This window comes from Festucalex cinctus, chromosome 18 (genome assembly GCF_051991245.1).
Source record: "Festucalex cinctus isolate MCC-2025b chromosome 18, RoL_Fcin_1.0, whole genome shotgun sequence".
NCBI classification, from domain to species: domain Eukaryota; kingdom Metazoa; phylum Chordata; class Actinopteri; order Syngnathiformes; family Syngnathidae; genus Festucalex; species Festucalex cinctus.
In genome coordinates, this window is record NC_135428.1 from 15157819 (window position 1) to 15177855 (window position 20037).

General features: G+C 42.0%; 1 protein-coding gene across 1 annotated transcript; it reads right to left on the bottom strand.

The window, feature by feature from the left end:
* Positions 1-120: 120 nt before the first annotated feature.
* LOC144006155 (multidrug and toxin extrusion protein 1-like) lies at positions 121-6792 on the bottom strand. Its single transcript, XM_077504861.1, has 17 exons — positions 6588-6792; positions 5135-5254; positions 4613-4714; positions 4486-4554; positions 4219-4367; positions 3630-3672; positions 3511-3555; positions 3322-3419; positions 2070-2167; positions 1806-1987; positions 1466-1574; positions 1310-1385; positions 1151-1220; positions 954-1086; positions 795-889; positions 478-541; positions 121-366 (listed from the first exon to the last, which is right to left on the bottom strand). The coding sequence occupies exons 1-17, from the start codon at positions 6666-6668 to the stop codon at positions 176-178; spliced, it is 1725 nt and encodes a 574-aa protein (XP_077360987.1). The 5' UTR covers positions 6669-6792; the 3' UTR covers positions 121-175.
* Between the last annotated feature and the right edge of the window lie 13245 nt (positions 6793-20037).

Consider the following 20037-nt stretch of genomic DNA (forward strand, 5'->3'; position numbering starts at 1 on the left):
AGCATGAGGCACAAAAGATGAAGCCGATAAATGGTAACAAATTGGTTTAAACATGTGCCATACTCTGTTTAATCAACAGGAGGCACCAGAGAGTACAGTTAAAAAATGTCTTCCATACAGACGTACTCTCCTAGAGTGAAACTCAGTATTGCACAGCGGCCATTTTGGTTCACAATCAGTCCGACTGCAGCGTGACCAGCATCCTGCTGACGAACACTCCAACCCCGAGGATAGCGAGCATGACGAGTACCGCCAGGCCACGACGTAGTGCCAGTTGCCGGACCGACAACGGGACGGTTCCGTCCAGCTCGGATTGTTCCGGACTCGAAGGATTGGACGTGGGGGTACTCACCTGCTGCTCACATACTGGGAGGGAGGGAGAGAGGTTGTTGTTGTTGTTGTTGTTTTTAAAACATTATTGCTAGGCAAACTTCAATCAGCGCCAATTCTTACTTTTTTTGTTTTTGGCAGATTTACCTTTGTCGTCGATGACAAAGATCTTGTCTTCTTTTCTAACATGAACTCCAGCACGTACCATCGCCTGCGTACCCAAAGAAAAACAATTGACTGCTTTTGAATGATAGTCTACCAAAAATGGATAAGGTACCTTTGGTCCGACTTTCATGGTCTAACACCTCAAGACCAGTCACAAATGACTTTGTTCAAACCACTTGAACACTTTTGATTTGGAATGTTGACAATCAAACATTTTAGACCAAGAATTGATTCTGCTGGTCTTAAATCACTTATTTGAGAGAAAGACGACCTTCAGGTACATCGATGTTGGCACTCGCCTCCACTGTGGCTTTTTTCCAGTTGAGCTTGCACAAATAGACGGTGTAAAAGAGGGCCTGCACCACCACACAAACCAGGAATCCCACCCACAGTCCTGTGATCAGGGACAACAAACCATATCAGTGTGATTGAAAAATACGCAATTTCAACCCTCTCACCAAAGATTCCCAAGTTGATGGGGAACATGAGCGACACTCCGATGGGGAAGCCCACCACGTAGTAGCCAACCAAACTGCACACCGCGCCCACCGTTTGCTTCCCGGCGCCCCGGACGATTCCTCCTGTCACGGCCTAATTGGTTAAAAAAAAGAAACATAAAAAAAAAATAGTCTGTGGATGACGTTGTGGCTTTTACCGTGACGGAATCAGCTATGTGGCTGACGCTGTACATCTTCAAAACATTTGCTACTCTTGCCACGATGTCCCTGTGGTGCAAAGAGGAGCAAGGGATTATGGGTGATGACATCACAAAACATTGACCAAAGCGAGGACTGATTAACCACGCGGAGCTTACTTGTCTGTGGTGAAAATGTAAGCAACGACGTTGCGGGACACGGCCAGGAAGGTTCCGGTAAAGCACGAGACCACCACTAGGATTGTGCAGGAAACACAAACGACAAGGTGATGCAAGTTGAAATTTTTTTTTGCTGTTTCCAGATGTGCGAGATACCTGCGCATGTAACGGACACCTTCCCGCTCAATTTTGCTTGCTCGGTGTTTCCGGCCCCGAGAGCGTTTCCCACGCGAACGCTGGCCACTATGGAAAAGGCCATCGGGAACTGCGGGAAGGTACCATTGTTGCAAAATTACCGTTTTTCTGTCCCTCAGTGCAGTTCAACACCAGTTTGAGTAAAGCAAAACTACAAGAATAGAAAATAACAGAATTTCCTTCTCTTTTCTTGAGTGCCTGCTCTAAGAGTTCGGTAGTAGTGTGTCAGACTTCTGCTGCTTTCGAGAAAATTAAACTACATCGTAGCCATACGATGACGTCATAACACATGACATCATACCATAAAGACCATGATGGCCAGCTGGTACAGGATGGACTCGGCTCCCAGCTCCACCTCGCTGATCAAACCGGCCAGGAAGCCGGCGATCTCATACAGCCACCAGTCCAGACACATCATCAGCATGCTGGGCAGCGCCAGACGCAGGAAGGGACCCCACTCACGCAAGCTGTCGAGCGACCAACCTGAAAACGCCTCAGTGTGATGTGTTGTATGCTATTTATTTGATTAGTATATTGCATATCCCAAGTGTAGATCTTGACTTACCATCCCATGTGGCTTTGTGAAGACCCTTGGCATTCATGTACACAAACAAAAACACCATCAAGGAGTACTGTGAGATGGCATTAGCGGCCGCTGATCCACTTTTGTTTGAGAGACAACAATAAGAAAAAATATGTCTGTTAGATTTTCTCTTGTTTTGTCAAACTTTAAGGAGCGAATTTTATGCAAATGCTTGTGCTTCATGGTGACTCATGCCCCTAAAATGGCTGCTTTGACACAAAATGGCCGCCTTCTTGTGTCTTTTCAGGCATGACTTTTTTGTGGGTCTACTCAAACTAGGCAAGCCCACCAAATTAAATTTCACGTAGCTCATTGGGGGCTGAATTCAAATAAGAAAAACTTTGTCCCTCTAATGGATGCTTTAACCCAAAATGTCTTCCTTCCTGTGCATTTTTGGGCATCACTTATTGAGACTTTTTTGTACGTCTAATCATGATAGACATTGGTATTAAATTTCTTCTTCTTCTTCCTTTTTGGGGGCTGAATTTTCATTAAAAAAATAAAAATAAAATCTCATTTTACAGTGAGTTGAATCATTTAAATTCACCCTCAAGAAGATGGATTTGACACAAAATGGCTTCCTGTGTATTTTTGGGCATCGCTTCTTGAGACTTTTTTGCACGTCTAATCATGATAGAAATTGGTATTAAATTTGTTGTTCCTCTGTTTTGGGGGCTGAATAAAAAAAAAAAAAAAAAAAAAAAGTCACATTTCACAATGAGTGGAATCATTTCAATTCACCCTCATGAAGGTGGCTTTGACACAAAATGGCTTCCGTCCTGTGCATTTTTGGGCATCGCTTCTTGAGACTTTTTTTGTACGTCTAATCATGATAGACATTGGTATTAAATTTCTTGTTCCTCTATAGGACTGTTTTTGGGTGCTGAATTTTCACAAAAGAAATAATCTCATTTTACAGTGAGTGGAATCATTTAAATTCACCCTCAAGAAGGTGGCTTTGAGCCAAAATGGCTTCCTTCCTGTGTCTTTTCAGGCATGGCTTCTTGAGGCTTTTTTGTGTATCTACCTGTGATATATATGCCTACCAAATTTCATGTTCGTAGGTAAAACTGGCTCCGGGGGCTAAATTATCAAAAATGTTTCATGGTGAGTCATCAAACTTCCCCGTCATTCCTGTAAGCCAAACTGTCCATGTATTCATTCACTCTTCATGTACTCATTGACGACAACAACTCACGTGCCATGGAAGCAAACATGCGTGCACTGTACTTACGCCACCCCGAGATCCAGCACTGTCAGAAAGACGTAGTTGATGATTGCATTGAAAACGTTGCAGGTGGCTGCTGAGATCACCTGAGGCCACATGATCCCCTGCCACAGATTGCGTTCATTCATTTATTGACGGATTCACAGGCGCACAAAAAGGCAGGCGCCCAGCAGTCGATGACACGATGACTCGCACCTGATTCTGAAGATACCTCGCCTGCAGCTGGTACATGAAGACAGCCTGCGAAGACGCGTCAATGCCATTAATAACATTCAATTGCAGCACACAAAAGCATCTTTTTTCGGCGCACTCACGGGTAAAGCCGGCATGAAGATGTTGACGTAGAGCTGAGAGAGCCTTTGAATAGAATGAACCAAAAGTCAAGCATGAATGCAAATGATGAGAGATGATCAAAGAAAAAAAAAAAAGCTTCAATTTATATACATTGTGTACAATGTGTTGGTGATTGATTTTTTTTTCATTTGTCTATTAGCTGGTTTTTGAAGGGAAAAAAAGAACATTGTATTTGAAGCATTCATGCAGCAATTAAAAATAATTAATAAATCAATAAAAATGTTTAAAAATCGAATTAGTAAATTAAAAAAGTATACAAATGAAAATAATAATTATGTAGCAACAAATTTGAATTGAAAAAATTGGGAGGTAATTAACATTCCCGACTTGCCTTTTATGTTCACAAAATAGTGAGCAAATACATTTAAAAAAATACATACAGAAAAAAAAAATACAAAATACCTTTACTGATATAAAGGTATTTTGTATATTTCATTCATTTATAATTAAAAACCTAAATAAAAAATTATAAACAACTAAGTAAACACACGAGAAATAATAAACAAAAATGCGAATAAAAATAAAATGAAAAGACAACACAAGGCTGACCTGGCGACATGGGCGCTCTGGCCAACGGCCAGCAGGAGGGGCTGCGTGTTGAGCAGGACAGCCCAGCAGGGAAAGCAGGCCAGCAGCAAGATGAGGATGCCCCTCTGCAGGATCACTCCCACCAGCTTCATGTTGCCGCTGCCGTACGTCTGCCGGCAACGGCACGGAAAACACAGCAGTCGCCCACTCAGATGTCAACAATAAGCTCAAAACTTACGATATGGTAAATCAAGAGAGCACTGAATAAATAAAAAAAAATAAAAATACCTGAGATATAAGCGTATCGCATGCCGACCCCAGGCCGCTGCCAATGGAAATACCCGAGACGTTTATCACCTGAGGCAAAATGGTAGCGTGAGATCATCGCGTGCGATGTCGCAAAACGACATCTTACCGCTATCGCTAACGCCACGCCGGCCAGCTCGGTTTTTCCCAGGTGACCGCAGAACACCAGGCTGACGAAGCCTATCAGGAAGCTCATCAGCTGAGAAATGAACTGAATAAAGTAAAAAAGGTCAAAAATTTAGATTGCTACGTTGTTACTTTAATGCTAAACACGAAGAAGCAAATATACACGCTAAAGCTAACTTTAACATTAGCCTTTCAAGAACATGTGAGACTAGTTTGTTTGACTAAATTCGAACGTTCATTTTGAGCTTCTTTAACAAGTCTGCCTCTTCAAAATCGCGATCTTTTCGCCACGTAAACGACAAGCGAATCCGTCTGAGGTTGAACCTCAGCTATAGCCTCGGTCATGTGATCGGTCAAAATCATTAGATGAATCCGAAGGACCGCCTCAATTCTTTTCAAAAGCAGTAAGGTTGTTGCACCAACATAACAACTGAACCACATCGTTCTTTGACGGAATCTATAGGGAAAGAAATAAGCTCGCCCCATGCTGCTTCACCAGACTCACCACCGGGCCGGCCAGCTTCAGCAAGTGCAGCGTTTCTCTCTTGTATTCGTCGGGCAGCCGCAGCGTGAAGCGCGACATGGCGCAGCGGCCCGCCGTGACCCGGCGACGCGACGGTGAAAGCTGGAATGAACGAGACACGCCAGGATGACTGGACAGTACACAGGGGCCTCCAATCCATAACCAATTACCTGGATGCTAATAAATAACCCGGGAAGAATCTTCCCGGCAGTGGAACGATGACAACTACTGACAAAAATGAAGGAAATTCCTCACAGAAAGAAGATACACTAGTGTTATCCAAGTGTACGAGACAGAAAGTTGCTGGTTTGGACTTGCTGGCCCTATCATTCGACTGTATATACTACGGTTAGCCAGCTCGATAATAGATAGCTAGATAGCCAGCCGACCGACCGACAGACGGATAGACGGATAGACAGATAGATAGATAGATAGATAGATAGATAGATAGATAGATAGATAGATAGATAGATAGATAGATAGATGTTTGATGTTTTGGTTGATTGTTCTGCCTGTTAAGATATGTGGTTGGCATAGATAACTTAAAAAAACTATTTTTAATTGAAAATAAATTGTTTTTCATCAAAATTGATCTAGAAAGCTAGCTAGCTAGGTACCTAGCTATCTAACTAATAGCTAGCTATGTAGCTACCTAGCTATGACGTAGCCATCAAACTAATAGCTAGATATCTCACTATTCATCTATCTAATGCTTTTAGGCACATAATAAAAAAAAATGTATTATCATTATTTATTATCATTAAATGTATATTAGGCAATTTTTTGTAAAGGAATAAGTGGCGTTTCATTTTTGAATGATCAGACAAGATGTCTTAAGTAAGATAAAAAAACAAAACAAAACACATTTTCCAGTTTCTTTAAAGGGATACTTTACTTACAGTATTTAGCCATTTTTGGCAGTCAAACATTAATATTTTGCCTATAGTAAATTTGATATTTTCATTATTTTTCCATGTACAATTAGTACCTTTAAAAACACATTTTGCAACTTGCTGTCGACTGAAAATGACATCACAAGGGCTCAGGTAACCAATCACAGCTCAGCTTGTGAATGTCACATGACCAAACCGAGAAAACAGGTGAGCTATGATTGGTTACCTGACCCCTTGTGATGTCATTTTCAGTCGACAGCAAGTTGCAAAATGTGTTTTTAATTAAAGGCACTATTTTATGTGAATAATAATGAAAGTATCAAATTAATTATAGACAAAATATTAACTTTTACTGCTATAATGGGCTAAATAAGTGACGTATCTCTTTAACTGAGCATCAAAATTTATAGAATGAGACACCAAGGCGAGAAATAACACGATTGATTTTAGATTTTTAGCCCTCCCTCTAGGTGGCGCTCGCCGCCTCATCTGTGTCACCTCACAGCAGAGGACAGGAAGTGATGACGACGCAGTCGCCTCACGTGGGTGTCGCTCATCATCGGTGATGCGGCAAAGCCCACCGCGGTCCGCCACCCCCGGCCCCTAAAGGCTTCCATCGCCATTGTACATGTGCAGTGTCGTCGAACCGTGACGTGACATGACGCCGCCCTTCCCCACTAGGTGGCAGCGGGTTGCTCTGGGGTTTGTTGTGTGGGGTTTGCGGGGCGGGCTACTGGGGGAGTTTGATTGGCGGGTGGGCATCGTCGGGCAAATGAGAGATAATTGCTTTGAGTCAGAGCAGATTTGGTGATGGGAGATAAGGGGGCCGGCGGCGTGATTAGGATGATGATGGTGTTGGGTGGAGGGGGGGGGGGGGGGGGGGGGGGGTATGTAGGGGGGATTGTCACTGTTGTGTGGCGTAGATAATGGCGGCGTCACAAGAGGCGGAGACTAAACCGGGAGCCAAGATGGAGGAAGGACGGGGTGGGGTTGCGGATTGCACGTTGAAAAGCTTTGAGGGGATTTCGGGAATAATTGTGGGTCCGCATTCTGGCGTCTGTTCCAGCTGATAATGGCGATACAGGAGAGGATAACCACCAAGACGGGAGCGGAGGTGGTCGGGGAGTGGGTGGACACAAAGGGAGGTGGGGGTGAGGAAGGGTCGGGGGGGCTTGCTGTCACCTGCAAACACTTGAGCTGCCTCCATTGGGGGCGAGTAATTTTGTGTCATTTGCACGTTTATGAGGGACAAAGAGCAGCAGGACTGGAAGGGTTTGACGGGCTGTGGTGATGTTCGTATTTTGTAGCAAAAAGAAAAAAAAGAAAGAAAAGGATTGACTGCGAGGATGAAAACATGAAAGGTAATCCAGGCCGGTGAGTCACAGGCCGTGTTTGAGCAACATTCCCGATAGCGATCACAACAGAGGCCCGACGAGGCGGCACTGCCGTAATTTGCTTAGATGTGATTGCGCCTTAATTAAGTCCTTGTCTGATGGGCGCATCACGGGAAAAGTGTCCTAATTTCGCTTCTTCTTCTGCCGAAAAAGACGCTGTCGGCTCCCATTTGTCAGCCCGTGACTCATCCGCCTGACGAGGCGATGGCGTCACGGGCCCCCTCGACTCTCCACCTACCCCCCCGCACCCGCCCGTCGCCTCGTGACACGCCGTCCTCCGCGTGGCACCCTCCGCCGGGCCGGTGGCGGGGGGCGCGCGATGCTCGGCGTTAATTCCGAGCTTTGTTGACTGAAGAGGCTCATTGACTGTGGCAGCTGCTTGACCTTGCAGAGAGGGCGGGCGGCCCGTTTAGCTCACTTTCACGCCATACCCTTCAGGTCGGGAGGGGCTTTTGTTCCGGCTCTATGTTGGACCACTTTACAGGTGTTCCACATAACCTGTAGGTGTCCGCAGTGTGCTTTCAAACTGCGGCAGATTGTCAAAACAAATCAAGATAAAGTGTTTCCATTCCTGACTAACAAAGTGAATTTAGCGTCAATTTGTCACATTTCATTTTAACATACTGTAAACATGCTTTTAAAACTGTTGCCGACTGGCAAACATATTTCAGTTTCAGACTGTGAATGCTAATGCTAACCACAATGCTAATATGAGTCATAGCATAAACATTCATTTGATGCATTTCATTTTAGCGTGTAAAAACAAATCAAGAAGAAAGAGTAGGCCCTCCTTTTCAGACTAAGAATGCTAATGCTAAAAATAATGCTAACATAAATGGTAAATTTAATATCGGGTCCATACATTTCATTGTAATTTATTGAAAACACACTTTCAAATCTAATATAGACTGTCAAAACAAATCAAGGAGAGATTTCATTCCGGACTTGGAATGCTAACGCCAACAACGACGCTAACACAATAGCGCTCAAGTTTAACTAATTATTGAATATTTAACTGCAGCGTTTAGTGTCGCTAGCCTGTTTTTGAGCTTTGGCTGATTTCATAACTAATCCAGACAAAGAAGGTATGTCGATTCCGGACTAGGAATGCTAATGCGAACAACAACAGGATCAACTACCGCATGAGTCTATTCCTGTAGGAGTTGCTCTGATGTTTTCAAACAATTGATGACTGTCAAAGCAAATCAAGGGAATGAATGTGTTTCCGTTCGGGCTGATTATTGCTAGTGCTAAAAACGCTCACATCCAACGTGGATTTATAAATCTAGTTGCATTCTATACCACTGTTTTCATCCATGTGCAGGTGTCAGTGGTTATCTATGAGGGCGGACTGTGTGACTCGTCAACTTCTGCTCGACTCGCCCGACTGACTCACTCACCCGCCGCATGGATGACACTTCATGCCCCAAACCTCTTGAAAACAAGGAGTTCTTTTTATATCCCAGACACATTTCCTTTCTTCAGTCTTTTTATGACCGTCATTGGCTGCCTTTGCCGGTTAAGTGGCTGAACTTTCCAATCCCCGTCGGCAACGATGTAATCACATCTACTCCGTCGGTCATGTGACGCAGCTCAAGCAGCTGCCTCATCTGTTAAAATGTTTCATTTTAGTGTTTGTGCCGCATTAGAAGACTTAAGGTATCAGTCACGACAGTTGCTATCTACTCAAAAACCATTTCTATGTGTACGAGTCTTGATGTCAAAGGTGTGCATCAGTCACTACAGTGAACAGCCATTCTCAAGCAATTTTCTTCTGTATCCATCCAGCTCATAAAGAAGCCTTGGAAACAGACTTTTTTATTTTTTTATTTTTTTATTACAATCCCGAAAGTCGGCGGCCTTTATCAGGAGAGCGCAGGATGCTCTGGTGATGAATGTGCTCGCGTGGCGTAACAAGATAACAGATAACCAGTATTAGCGGCCAGCTAATGAAGGCTTTGAACCCGCCGGCGCGCGCCGGACCTCGCGGGACGCCGTCTATCTGTCCTTCCGTTCGCCAGGGCTTGCGCTATTATTGCCGCGCGAGCTATTGCAGCCAAAACGGAATGTTTCATCAGGCGGCTCGCGGGGGGACGCGACGCAAGCGTAGCGTAGCGGCCGTCCCGGCTTCAGCGCGACTAATCGGCCAGCACGAGTCAAGTAAAGCACGAAATTGACTTCTCTATAGCGTGTGTTTTTAGAAAGAAAAAAAATATATACATATATATATATATATGTATCAAAGATTATTCAGTTTTACAGACATTATTGTGTGAACCTAGATAATACAGTAAAGACATTTTAATCAATTAACCTACATAGGAAAACATCAAAAACAGCTAAGGCTTTGATGAACCTAATATGAAGGATGTATTTTCATTATCGCCTTTGCAAACATCATGTAACCTGCGTTTTCCTAAATACCACAATTTTGAATTTGAGGAACCTAACGTAACATGTTTTCATAATCAGATTGTGACAAACGTAATTAAGGGAAGGAATCTGTTAACATTAAATTGTGCGTGTTTTTGTAAACATCAACTGACAACTTTTACGCATTTTCAGAATCATCAACGTCAATTAAGTCTCTGATATGTGAAGTGTCCATTACATTACATACATATTTATGAAAATGCATATATTAGGTTCATTAATGACTAAATGGTCTTTGAAGTTTATGAAAATGGTGTGAAAAACACTTCCTCTATATTTGATTAATCAAATACAAAGCCATTGAGATGTTTACAAAATGACGCGCGTTTGGTTGAAGCCCTGAACGGTGTTCGATGTTTAGGAAAAATTCACGTTTGGATCGTTGATGACTAAGGCTCTGTCCCAATACTCTCAATTCCACCCTTGTGCAAGTGTGTAGGGCGTCCCAGTTCTCCAAAGTGCACCGTCACCGCACTATGCCCCGCCCCCTTTATGTCCTTGTTCTACACTTCGACTGAAGTGTATTACCCACAATTCATTGCGAAGTTGACCAACATAGCGGCAAAATGGCGGCGTTCCATGTTAATTCCCGTGCTAAAAAAAATTCTTTACAAGTGTATTACGTTTACCTGTTTGACATCTATTAAACACGACACAAAAAGGAGAGAGGACACTCAGTTCAAGGCTCGCGAGGAGAGAGGAGAGGAACTAACCGATACAATTCACTACTGCACTCTCTGAAAAAAAAATCCCCTCCTCACCCTCTCTTTTTATTTGGTTTCAACGCCCCTAGTTACATAGGTGTTCCAACCCTAGTAATGCAAATGCTAAACATAGTTGGAACACAGTGTACTTGTTTGTCTATGTGTGTGTGCATGTGAGTGGAAGATTGCTGAGTACGTGTGGTGAAGTTTGCAATCATTTCTTAACAGAAAACAGGCAACCTCAGCAGACTGGCTCTAACCATTCTGCTGCATTAGATGTTCTGGTTCTTGTGCTTCTTGAGTCATCTTCTGATAAGATAACATATTGCTAGGCTACGTGAATGTGAGTCTGGAGCAGAGCAAAGCATTCTTCATTGCAAACAGAAGCAATTCTTCATTGCAGCAAATGTATGATAACTTATATTTACAATTATTCCTACAAAGTCTAAGTATCAAACTATAATTTAATTTATCATTATATTTGTGTATTTGAACCGAAGTTTAACGTCACCTACATACATTATTTTTCGATGTCACACGCATTGTCTCAATTCTACAATTTTGTCACGCTTTCCAACACTTTATGCACCTCTATTAAGTGAACATTTCATTGAAGAGCATAGGGTGTCATGTGGGTATTGAGACTTGGCCCTTGTTTGATGTATGGAAAATTTCAAGTGTTAATTTTTGCATTTCTCAAAAAACACATCCTGTATGTACGTGCGATTAAAGATCACCTGAAATGAGCTTTGCAGCATTTACACCAACCATCCTCTGTATGCCCTAATACTGTATCAAAATAATCGTTCCCGAAATTGTACCTTGTTGTAGAGTTGCAGTATCCACTAGGAAGGTCTACTGCTAGCCTAGTAACAAATGAGCACATTTTGGTGGGCGTGGCCAAGTCTCATATTTTCCGTGTGCTCCTGTTTACAAACGGAGTCTTCACGTCTGCACCTGAAGGAATATATTGGCGCATGCTTTAGTTTCAATAGTTGGCACCGATCCCACGGTACGTTAAATATGTTCGGCTAATCTACGTTTGTATTGTCCCAAATTCCTGAAGCAGTCGTCAGTAAAATGTTTGCCACAAACTGTCAGGGCTTCTAACCGTCCTCAGGTTGAACATTTTCCGGGTACAGCTACTGGGATTGACACCCCCGTACCCGCTGAATCATAGGTCATACAAAATGAAGACATCCCCGGAACCGGCTCGACCTCGGCTTTCCAACGGTGTCGGTGTCGGCCCTCCACTACCCTCTGGGACGGAGATACAGGAATGCGAAATCGGCCACCCCACTCGCGGGAACTAACACGTTCCAACCACAAGAGGTGTTTTCCCAGTGTTTACAAAAGATCTACGTATGGTGTTTACCAAAATGTGTACATTAGGTTTGTTGGAGACTAAACAAATTTTTTAGGTTTACGGGAAAAATGCAGACCAATTCATTAGGCTCGATGAAAACATAATGGATTTTTTGCACATTGAATTCACAATCGTCTTGATGTGTACGAAAAAAATTCACCTTAGGATCACCGATGCGAAAAATAGTCTTTTAATGTTTACGAAACGTGACCATCACAGCTGGATAGTCCTCACCGTGCGTGTGTGTCTGCTTCGCATTCCCGTCACAAGCCCTGCGTGGCGCTCACATCTCCAAGGCTACCGCTTTGAAAGCGCTTTTAATTTGTTTCCACGCACAGCTCGCAGGATCTTTTCCAATCACTTGACGCGCAAGAAGACGATGCAGGAAAACACCTGGAAGCTTAAATCACTCGCATGTAAAGAGTGTAATTGGGGATATGATTTAGCGCATGGGTGTGTATGTGTGTAATTAAATGCGTAGACCTTCTCCCTGCTATCTCCTCCTCCAGCCAGCGCCGGTGACGCACAAAGCGCAGCACCGCCATGAGTCATCAGGCCGCCAGCATCAGCTCCACCCCTCCCTCCCCATCTTCCCTCATTCCTCACGCCCCCACCCCCCTACCCACCCACCATCATCATCATCCTTCCCTCCATCCACACATTCCCATGTAGCTTTGTTTTTAAACCGTCTTTACCTCTCCGAAGCTCAACGAGTGGCACAAGGGTGGCGAGCACGATTCGCCACCTGGCATCGCGCTGTGACTCACGCTGGCCATCTTATCTAGGCGCGCAGTAGGGGTGGAAAGAGGAGTCAGCGCAAAAAAAAAAAAAAAAAAAAGAACGAAGTAACTTGTCGGCATGAGCGGGAAGGGGCGCACTCTGAGAGGATGACTCATAAATGTCCCCCACCTAACCACCCACCCCCACCCCCCGCCCCCATCACCGCCGTCCTGCGGAGAGGGTCACGCCCACTGCTGCGGTTGAAGATGGGTGCCGTTGGTTGGTTAAAAAAATAAATAAAACACGCAATTAAATGGTTATAGGTTCAGTGTTTCGGACTCCCGCCAAGTACCTTTATGTGTGGCATATGACCTCTGAACTATGAGGTAAATGTGCTAATCAGTCATCCATCATGTCACCACCAGTCAAATGTCCACAAAATGGATGGAATTCAATAAAAATGCTTGAAATAAATGACTCCGTCATAAACATTCCTATTTATTGTTTGCTAGCGGGCTAGCTCGCGGACTAGTTAGCTCGTAGGCTAGCTAGCGAGCTTGTGGGCTAGCTCAGGACAAAATGGAATTAAATAAAAATGCGTTAAATAAATGACTCCTTGATAAACATTCTTATGTTTACTAGTGGGCTAGTTGGCTCTGAGGCTAGCTAGCAAACTCATGGGCTAGCTCAGAGCTCGTGGGCTAGCTGGTGAGCCTATGGGATAGCTAGCAGTTAGAGTGACCATATATTTATTTCCCCAAAAAAAGAGAACACTCGGCCCGGCCTCAAGACACTTAAATGAAACTCAAAGTTTACAAAGATGCCCGACATTATATTAAATATTTTTATTTTATCCATCCATCCATTTTCTTGACCGCTTATTCCTCACAAGGGTCGCGGGGGCTGCTGGCGCCTATCTCAGCTGGCTCTGGGCAGTAGGCGGGGGACACCCTGGACTGGTTGCCAACCAATCGCAGGGCACACAGAGACGAACAACCATACACACTCACACGCACGCACACCTAGGGACAATTCGGAGCGCCCAATTAACCTGCCATGCATGTCTTTGGAATGTGGGAGGAGACCGGAGTACCCGGAGAAGACCCACGCGGGCACGGGGAGAACATGCAAACTCCACCCAGGAGGGTCCGAGCCTGGACTCGAACCGGAGACCTCAGAACTGGGAAGCGGACGTGCTAACCACTCGACTACCGTGCCGCCCTATTTTTATTTTATTATTATTATTATTATTAAAGTGAAAGGTCCTGATAGACACATAAAAACAAATTAAAACCACTTTCAGAACAGTAGCTTAGGAGATGTGCGACCATGGGCGGCTTGTGACTGGAATATGAAGCAGGCGCACACGCTCACACACAAACGTTGACGACAAGCCAGCTGTGCCAGTCACAATGTTCTCGCCCGCCGTGACGCGCGTCTGCATGAGGGGGGAAAAAGGTCATCGGTGTTTGCGCAGGACGCGGCGCGTTTGCGGTGTGTTTACGACATGCACGGATTTGATTGTGTGCGCCGTCTGCTTTACAGTTTACGGCGGCGAGAGACACGTGCACCCGGATAAAAATAAAAAAGTGAGTCATCGCCAGGAGAAACCAATGCAATTGGAAATGAGGGGTCTAAATGTATGGAAACGTGATCGTTTTCGTCAACATCAAACACGATTTTTAGGTTTTCTGATTTCAACTAATCATCTAATTTCGATGGTTTAATAAACCGATGTATGCGTTTTTGCAACCATCAAAGACCTTATTCAGCCTTTAACCAATTTACGTCAACATTTCTATAATTTGACGGACATACAGTTTACACTCTAGTGAAAACAACGTAACTTGTGTTTTCGAAATTAAAAAAAATTCATGCGTGGGATCTTTGTAAATTTCAAACAAATTTTTAAATAAATAAATTAGTATATTAAATAATTAACTCTTTTACTGCCACACGTTATCAAAAAAAAAACTTTAATATGACAAAGGCTTTTATCATTTACGTCATCCTTGAAAACGTTTTATTTCATCAGATTTCATCATGTTTCAATGTAATTTCATACACTGGCAGCCCAGTGAAAAGGGAGACAATGCTGCCATCTGCTGGCCATAGTTAGTGAGTGTTTCTGATTCCACAACCCATTGATCAGGCATCGCTGCAAGTTGCACTGCCCATTGATTAAAAAACAAAAAAACAAAAACGTAGTTGACGTCGTTTAACATTCATGGTGGCATACAGTGTTGTTGACAAAGACATTTCGAGTCATTGACAAATTTAAGAACCGTGTCTTCAGAATCGTCGCACGCAATTTCCAAAAATTCTGGTTTGGCAACCCTTGAACTCCAAAAAAAAAAAAAATCATAATCATACAAGCCAATTGAGTTGTTGATTACAATTATCAAAGACGAAGGTCACGTAAGCATTTTCATAACACATTTTCAAGTCTTTGCGTAACATACTTAATTATCAAAGACGTCATCAAAAAAAAATGAACAAAAACAACAAATCAAGTGTCTGCGCCTGATTAAACCCTCAAAGGATGAACTTGCAAGCCAATGGGCAGCGTTGTTGTTTTTCTTCGCTTTTCTTTGCCACGTTTAGCCTCCTCATTGTGCGCCAATTATCCCCCAAGAGGTGGCGAGCTTCCCTTTTAAACAAAAGGAGCAATCAGGCGCCCTCCTCTTCCTCTTCTTTTCATCCTGCCGGATGGAATGAGAGAAAAAAAAAAAACAAAAAAAAAAAAACAAGGTTTTTGTCCGGCAGAGTGTTTAAAAGAGCCACTGATCGGCAAGGTCATGCTGCTTATTTTGCACAAAATCCGCAAAAGTATAGTCTTTTTATTACAATACACCAAAAAAAATGTAATGGCTGAAATGGTAAAAAAAAAAATATATATATATATATATTACGTAGACTCCAATTTTGAAATACAACAAAATAAATGTTTGTTCTTTGTTTTTACCGTAAAAACAAAGATTGCAAAAAGAAGGTTTCTTTTTTTCGTCGATATACAAAATAAAAGGTCCTTTTCTTGTGTTTCTGATGAAAAGAAAAAGAACAAAAAAAGTCTCTTTAGCGCCCTCGAAATCTATTTTCGTTCTTTTTTTCAAAACAAGAACTAGAAAAATGACTTAATTTGTTTCACAACAAAAGGAAAAACAGCAAAAACATTTTCTTTTTGGTCTTTTTGCATAAATAAACAAAATTACCATGACTTTTATTTTTGTGATTAAAAAAGTTAAACAATTGGGGGGTTGCTTTGCATAAAAAAGAAAAAAAAACAGACGAGACTTGCAAACAACAAAAACAACTTTTCTTAGTTTTTTGGATCATATACATTAAATGCGAAACAAAACAAAAAAAGACTTTTCCCCGTTTAGCTGATGTTTTTTTCTCTCCGTTTTTTGTTTTGTTTTTTACAAATGAAAATCTGGGGGAGGGGGTGAGAGGGAAAAAAAATTCACAAATCAAATGATATCTTAGTAAACTTTGCTTTTTGGGGGACAATAGATGGAAACTAGCATTGTGCTAAAGTTGGTGCAACCATCTTTTTAATGTTGCACATTCTCCATTGAATAAACTAAACTAAAACTAAAACGGGAATACACAAAAATCTCTGTTTTCTTTGTTTTTTTTTGTATGAGTACAAAAAGCAGGTAGCTTTGTTTTTCAGGAAAAACAAGAAAGAAAAATGACGATCAACAAAACTATGTCTTTTTAGTTATAGGAATAAAAATAAACAACAACAAAAAGTATTTTCTTCGTTTTTCAAATAAAAAACAACAACTTTATTTGTATTTACAAGAAAAATGAGTAATATGGACACTGTTGTGTCAACACGCTAGACAAACATATTATACACCGTCTGTCTGCCTGTCTATTTTTTTTTTTTTTTTCAATTAATGCATCCAATTTTTGGGGGGCAGTTGGGGTGTCGGCCTGGCAATTTAACAGCTATTTCCTGTGTCATTCAAGTGCGCTATCATGAACCATCAGGCGGACTCCCAGCGGGGTTCAAATCCCAGCTGCGGCTAAACAAGACCCTCACATCGTGGCAATAAAGCTAATGTCCACAACCCCCCTCCCATGGCGGACCCTCAGAGTCCATTGAACAGCCGCTTAACGCGTGGACACACAAGTCACACGCACACACGCACGCACTCGGGGGGCTTGTTGTGGATTACGCTAACCAACCTAATGATCTCCTCAATGGGACAACTGGGACTCTTGTGAGACCGCCGTCACCCGCGGCCCCCCGGGACAGTTGAAAGAGGCTCGGGGGTAATTACCATGGAAATGCGTGTGTGCGCATGTGTGCGTGCACGACTGAGATTAGGTTGATCTATTTTGGCTTTTTTTTTTTTCCAAGGATGACAGTGGAAAGCGTCACCTAAGAGGATTATTTATCCGCAGGATTATTTCATTGATTTGCGTGTAAAAATAAAAATAAAAATAAAAATAAACAACCTATTTTTTTTTCTTTTTGGAAAATGTGACCTCACACTGACGCAATTTTCTTTCCAGACATGATTTTCTATTTTCCGCTCACTGAAATTTATGAATGAGAAAAATAAGTAAATATAGCACGAAATGTCTGTTGGGGAGAAGAAAAAAAAAAGCCCGGGTGTTCTTTTTGAACATGTTTTGTTCCCACAAGTCTATTATCACCTTCATTATCATCATCATCATTAAGGTCGCAGCGCACTTGTGTAAGTGTGTTTGCGTGTGCGTACATGTGTGTGAATTGGCTAGCTAATCAAGCTATACTAGAATGTGTGTTTGTGTGGGGAAAAAAATGTGGAAAGTTTTGAATGTTCAAAGTTTTGCGTGTCTGTTATTGTTTTTCTATCATGGTGGACATTTAGGATTGTCTAGATTCTATAGCATATGTGAGTGTGTGGTCTTGTTTTTGTCTTTGTGTGATACAATATAAACATTTTTGATGATCCACATTATGTGTGTGGGGGTGTATGCGTAATAATGTTTTTGATTTTCTATCTTTGTGTGGAACAATGTGGACTGCTGTTCTTGTCTTTCTATCATAACAGACAAGTTGGATTGTCTAGGTCCAAGAATGGGTATGTTATTCTCTTGCAATCTAGACATTTAGAATTGTCTAGGTATTAGACTCGGTGAGAAATTGGTGGGAAAAAAGTAGCAGAACAAAAAGTGTTTCATGTCGATGAAAAAAGAAGGAATAGGACGACGAGAAGGAGAAATGTGAGCTTGGAATTCTCAAACAGCAGCAGCAAGCACATTGTGGTCATCTGCAGTACGATGAGTCACCTGTAGGCAACACACACACACACGCACACACGCGCACACGCACACACATCCGCGCAGTAGAGTGTAGCTGTGTATAATCCCAGCCGATAGCCACAAAGCACATTGTCTTGGCTGAACGACAACACGATCGGAGGCGCCACAATGAAAGGACGCTCGAGGAATCGGCTTGATGGTTGCCACGGGAGACGGACTAGAAGAAAAAAAACAAAAACAAAAAAAAAGTGTCCAATCGCAGCACCGAAGGAGAAAAAGAGTTTTGAAGGACCCCCGCGGGGAAAAAATGACCTAAAATGGCTGCTTCCTACCAAAATGGCTGACTTTCTGTAAATGGCTTCTTGAGACTTTTGAGCCTATACAAAAATATTATACGTTTGCAATTATTATTTTTTATTGTGACAATTTGATAATGACATTTTTACAAAAAATGTCCCATTAGTAAAGCAATGAAAAATAACAGTCTAAAGATATATTTCAAATATACTAAAATAACAATATTGTGTTTGCATCAACCCAAGCGGTCGCCGCCTCACCCCAAATGTCTGATCAGCCGTCATGTCCTCGCATTGTAAGCCCAGCCCACCCCCTCGTACCATTCGCCTTTTGTGCGTGCGCGGGTCATTATGCGAATTTGGCTGGGCTGTTAACGTTCAGGTGTGAAAGTAGCTATTAAGCTTTTTTAGTTTTCCTCATCCTGTTGCCATGGCAACACCTTCAATGAGGGATGTATTGATTTTTATTCAAATTTTAACCGCCCCGCCTCCCTCCGCCGTCAAGGGCCATTACACAGTCATTTTTTTTTTTTGTATTGGATTGTGCGGGAGCATCAGTCACTACAGTGAGCATATATTGAAAAGGTTTTTGTGCATTTGTCTCAATGGCAACACTTGTGTATCAGTCCCGAGAGTGGAGAGCAGCTCAAACGCTGCTTTCTTACATATGTATGAGTCTTGATTGCAAAAGTTGCATATCAGTCACTACTAGCGGTGCAACGGATCACAAAAGTCACGGTGCGGATCGGTTCACGGATTTGAGTTATGGATGAGGTTGTTTTTTTGGATCAGCAAAAAAAAAAAAAAAAAAAAAAAAAAAAAAAAAAAAAAGATAAATACTTTGTCTTCATTTATTTTGTAAAAAATCTTTTTCCATTAAAAAAAAAAAAAATCAATTCAAAATGTCGAATATAGCCATTTAGGATTTAGTGTCTTCATTTATTTTGTAAAATGCTTTTTCCCTATACAAAAACAAAAAAATTCAAAATATCTAATATATTAGGATTTAGGAACACAAGTTTATTTATTATTTTATACATGGTCCATGTGTGAAAGAACAAGGTGCTAATTGCTTAAAGTTGTGTTCCTATAATCTAAACGGCGAAGTTTTGACATTTTGAGTTGAATGTTTTTCTTTTTTTTAATGGACAAAAGTGTTTTGTAAAATAAATGAAGACAAAGTTAAGCGGACATCAACATGGATGGATGGAAAGTTCTATTTATCTTTTGTTTTTATTAAAAGATAAAGAAATTTAAAGCACATTCCCTTCCTTTAAACATGGAGAGTGAATTACAAAGTAACCTTGGTCCAGAATATTAAAAAAAAAAAGAATGAAAGTAAGCCAGGTACCAGCTGTCAAACTTATTTACAGCTACCAGACACTTGGTAATGCTAACAGCTAGCTGCTAGCCACTAGCAACTTCTGCTGTATCATACAATGACGATTTAATTAATTAGCGGTTTCTTAGCGACCTAAATTGGCGTTCGAACATGAGTCCAGAATAGCGTTGTGTAGTTGGTCGCAACTCCAATGTCAATCAACCGAAACGACTAAAAAGGAAGTCAAGCTTGCCAACACGCCACGACGTGGGCCAACTTCGCCCTTTTTTTTCCCACATCATGGCCCCAAAGAAGTAAGCTACGTCTTCTACTTGTATCAGTGTTGGTCCAGCCAAAAGAGAACCAATTACCATGGAAACAAAACTAGACCTCATAAAAATATTGACTTTAATGGGAAAATTTGACTTAAGTCGAAATTCAGGTTACATCGCTAGCGTAGGAACGGAACTCTGACGTAAGTCGAGAACTCCCTGTA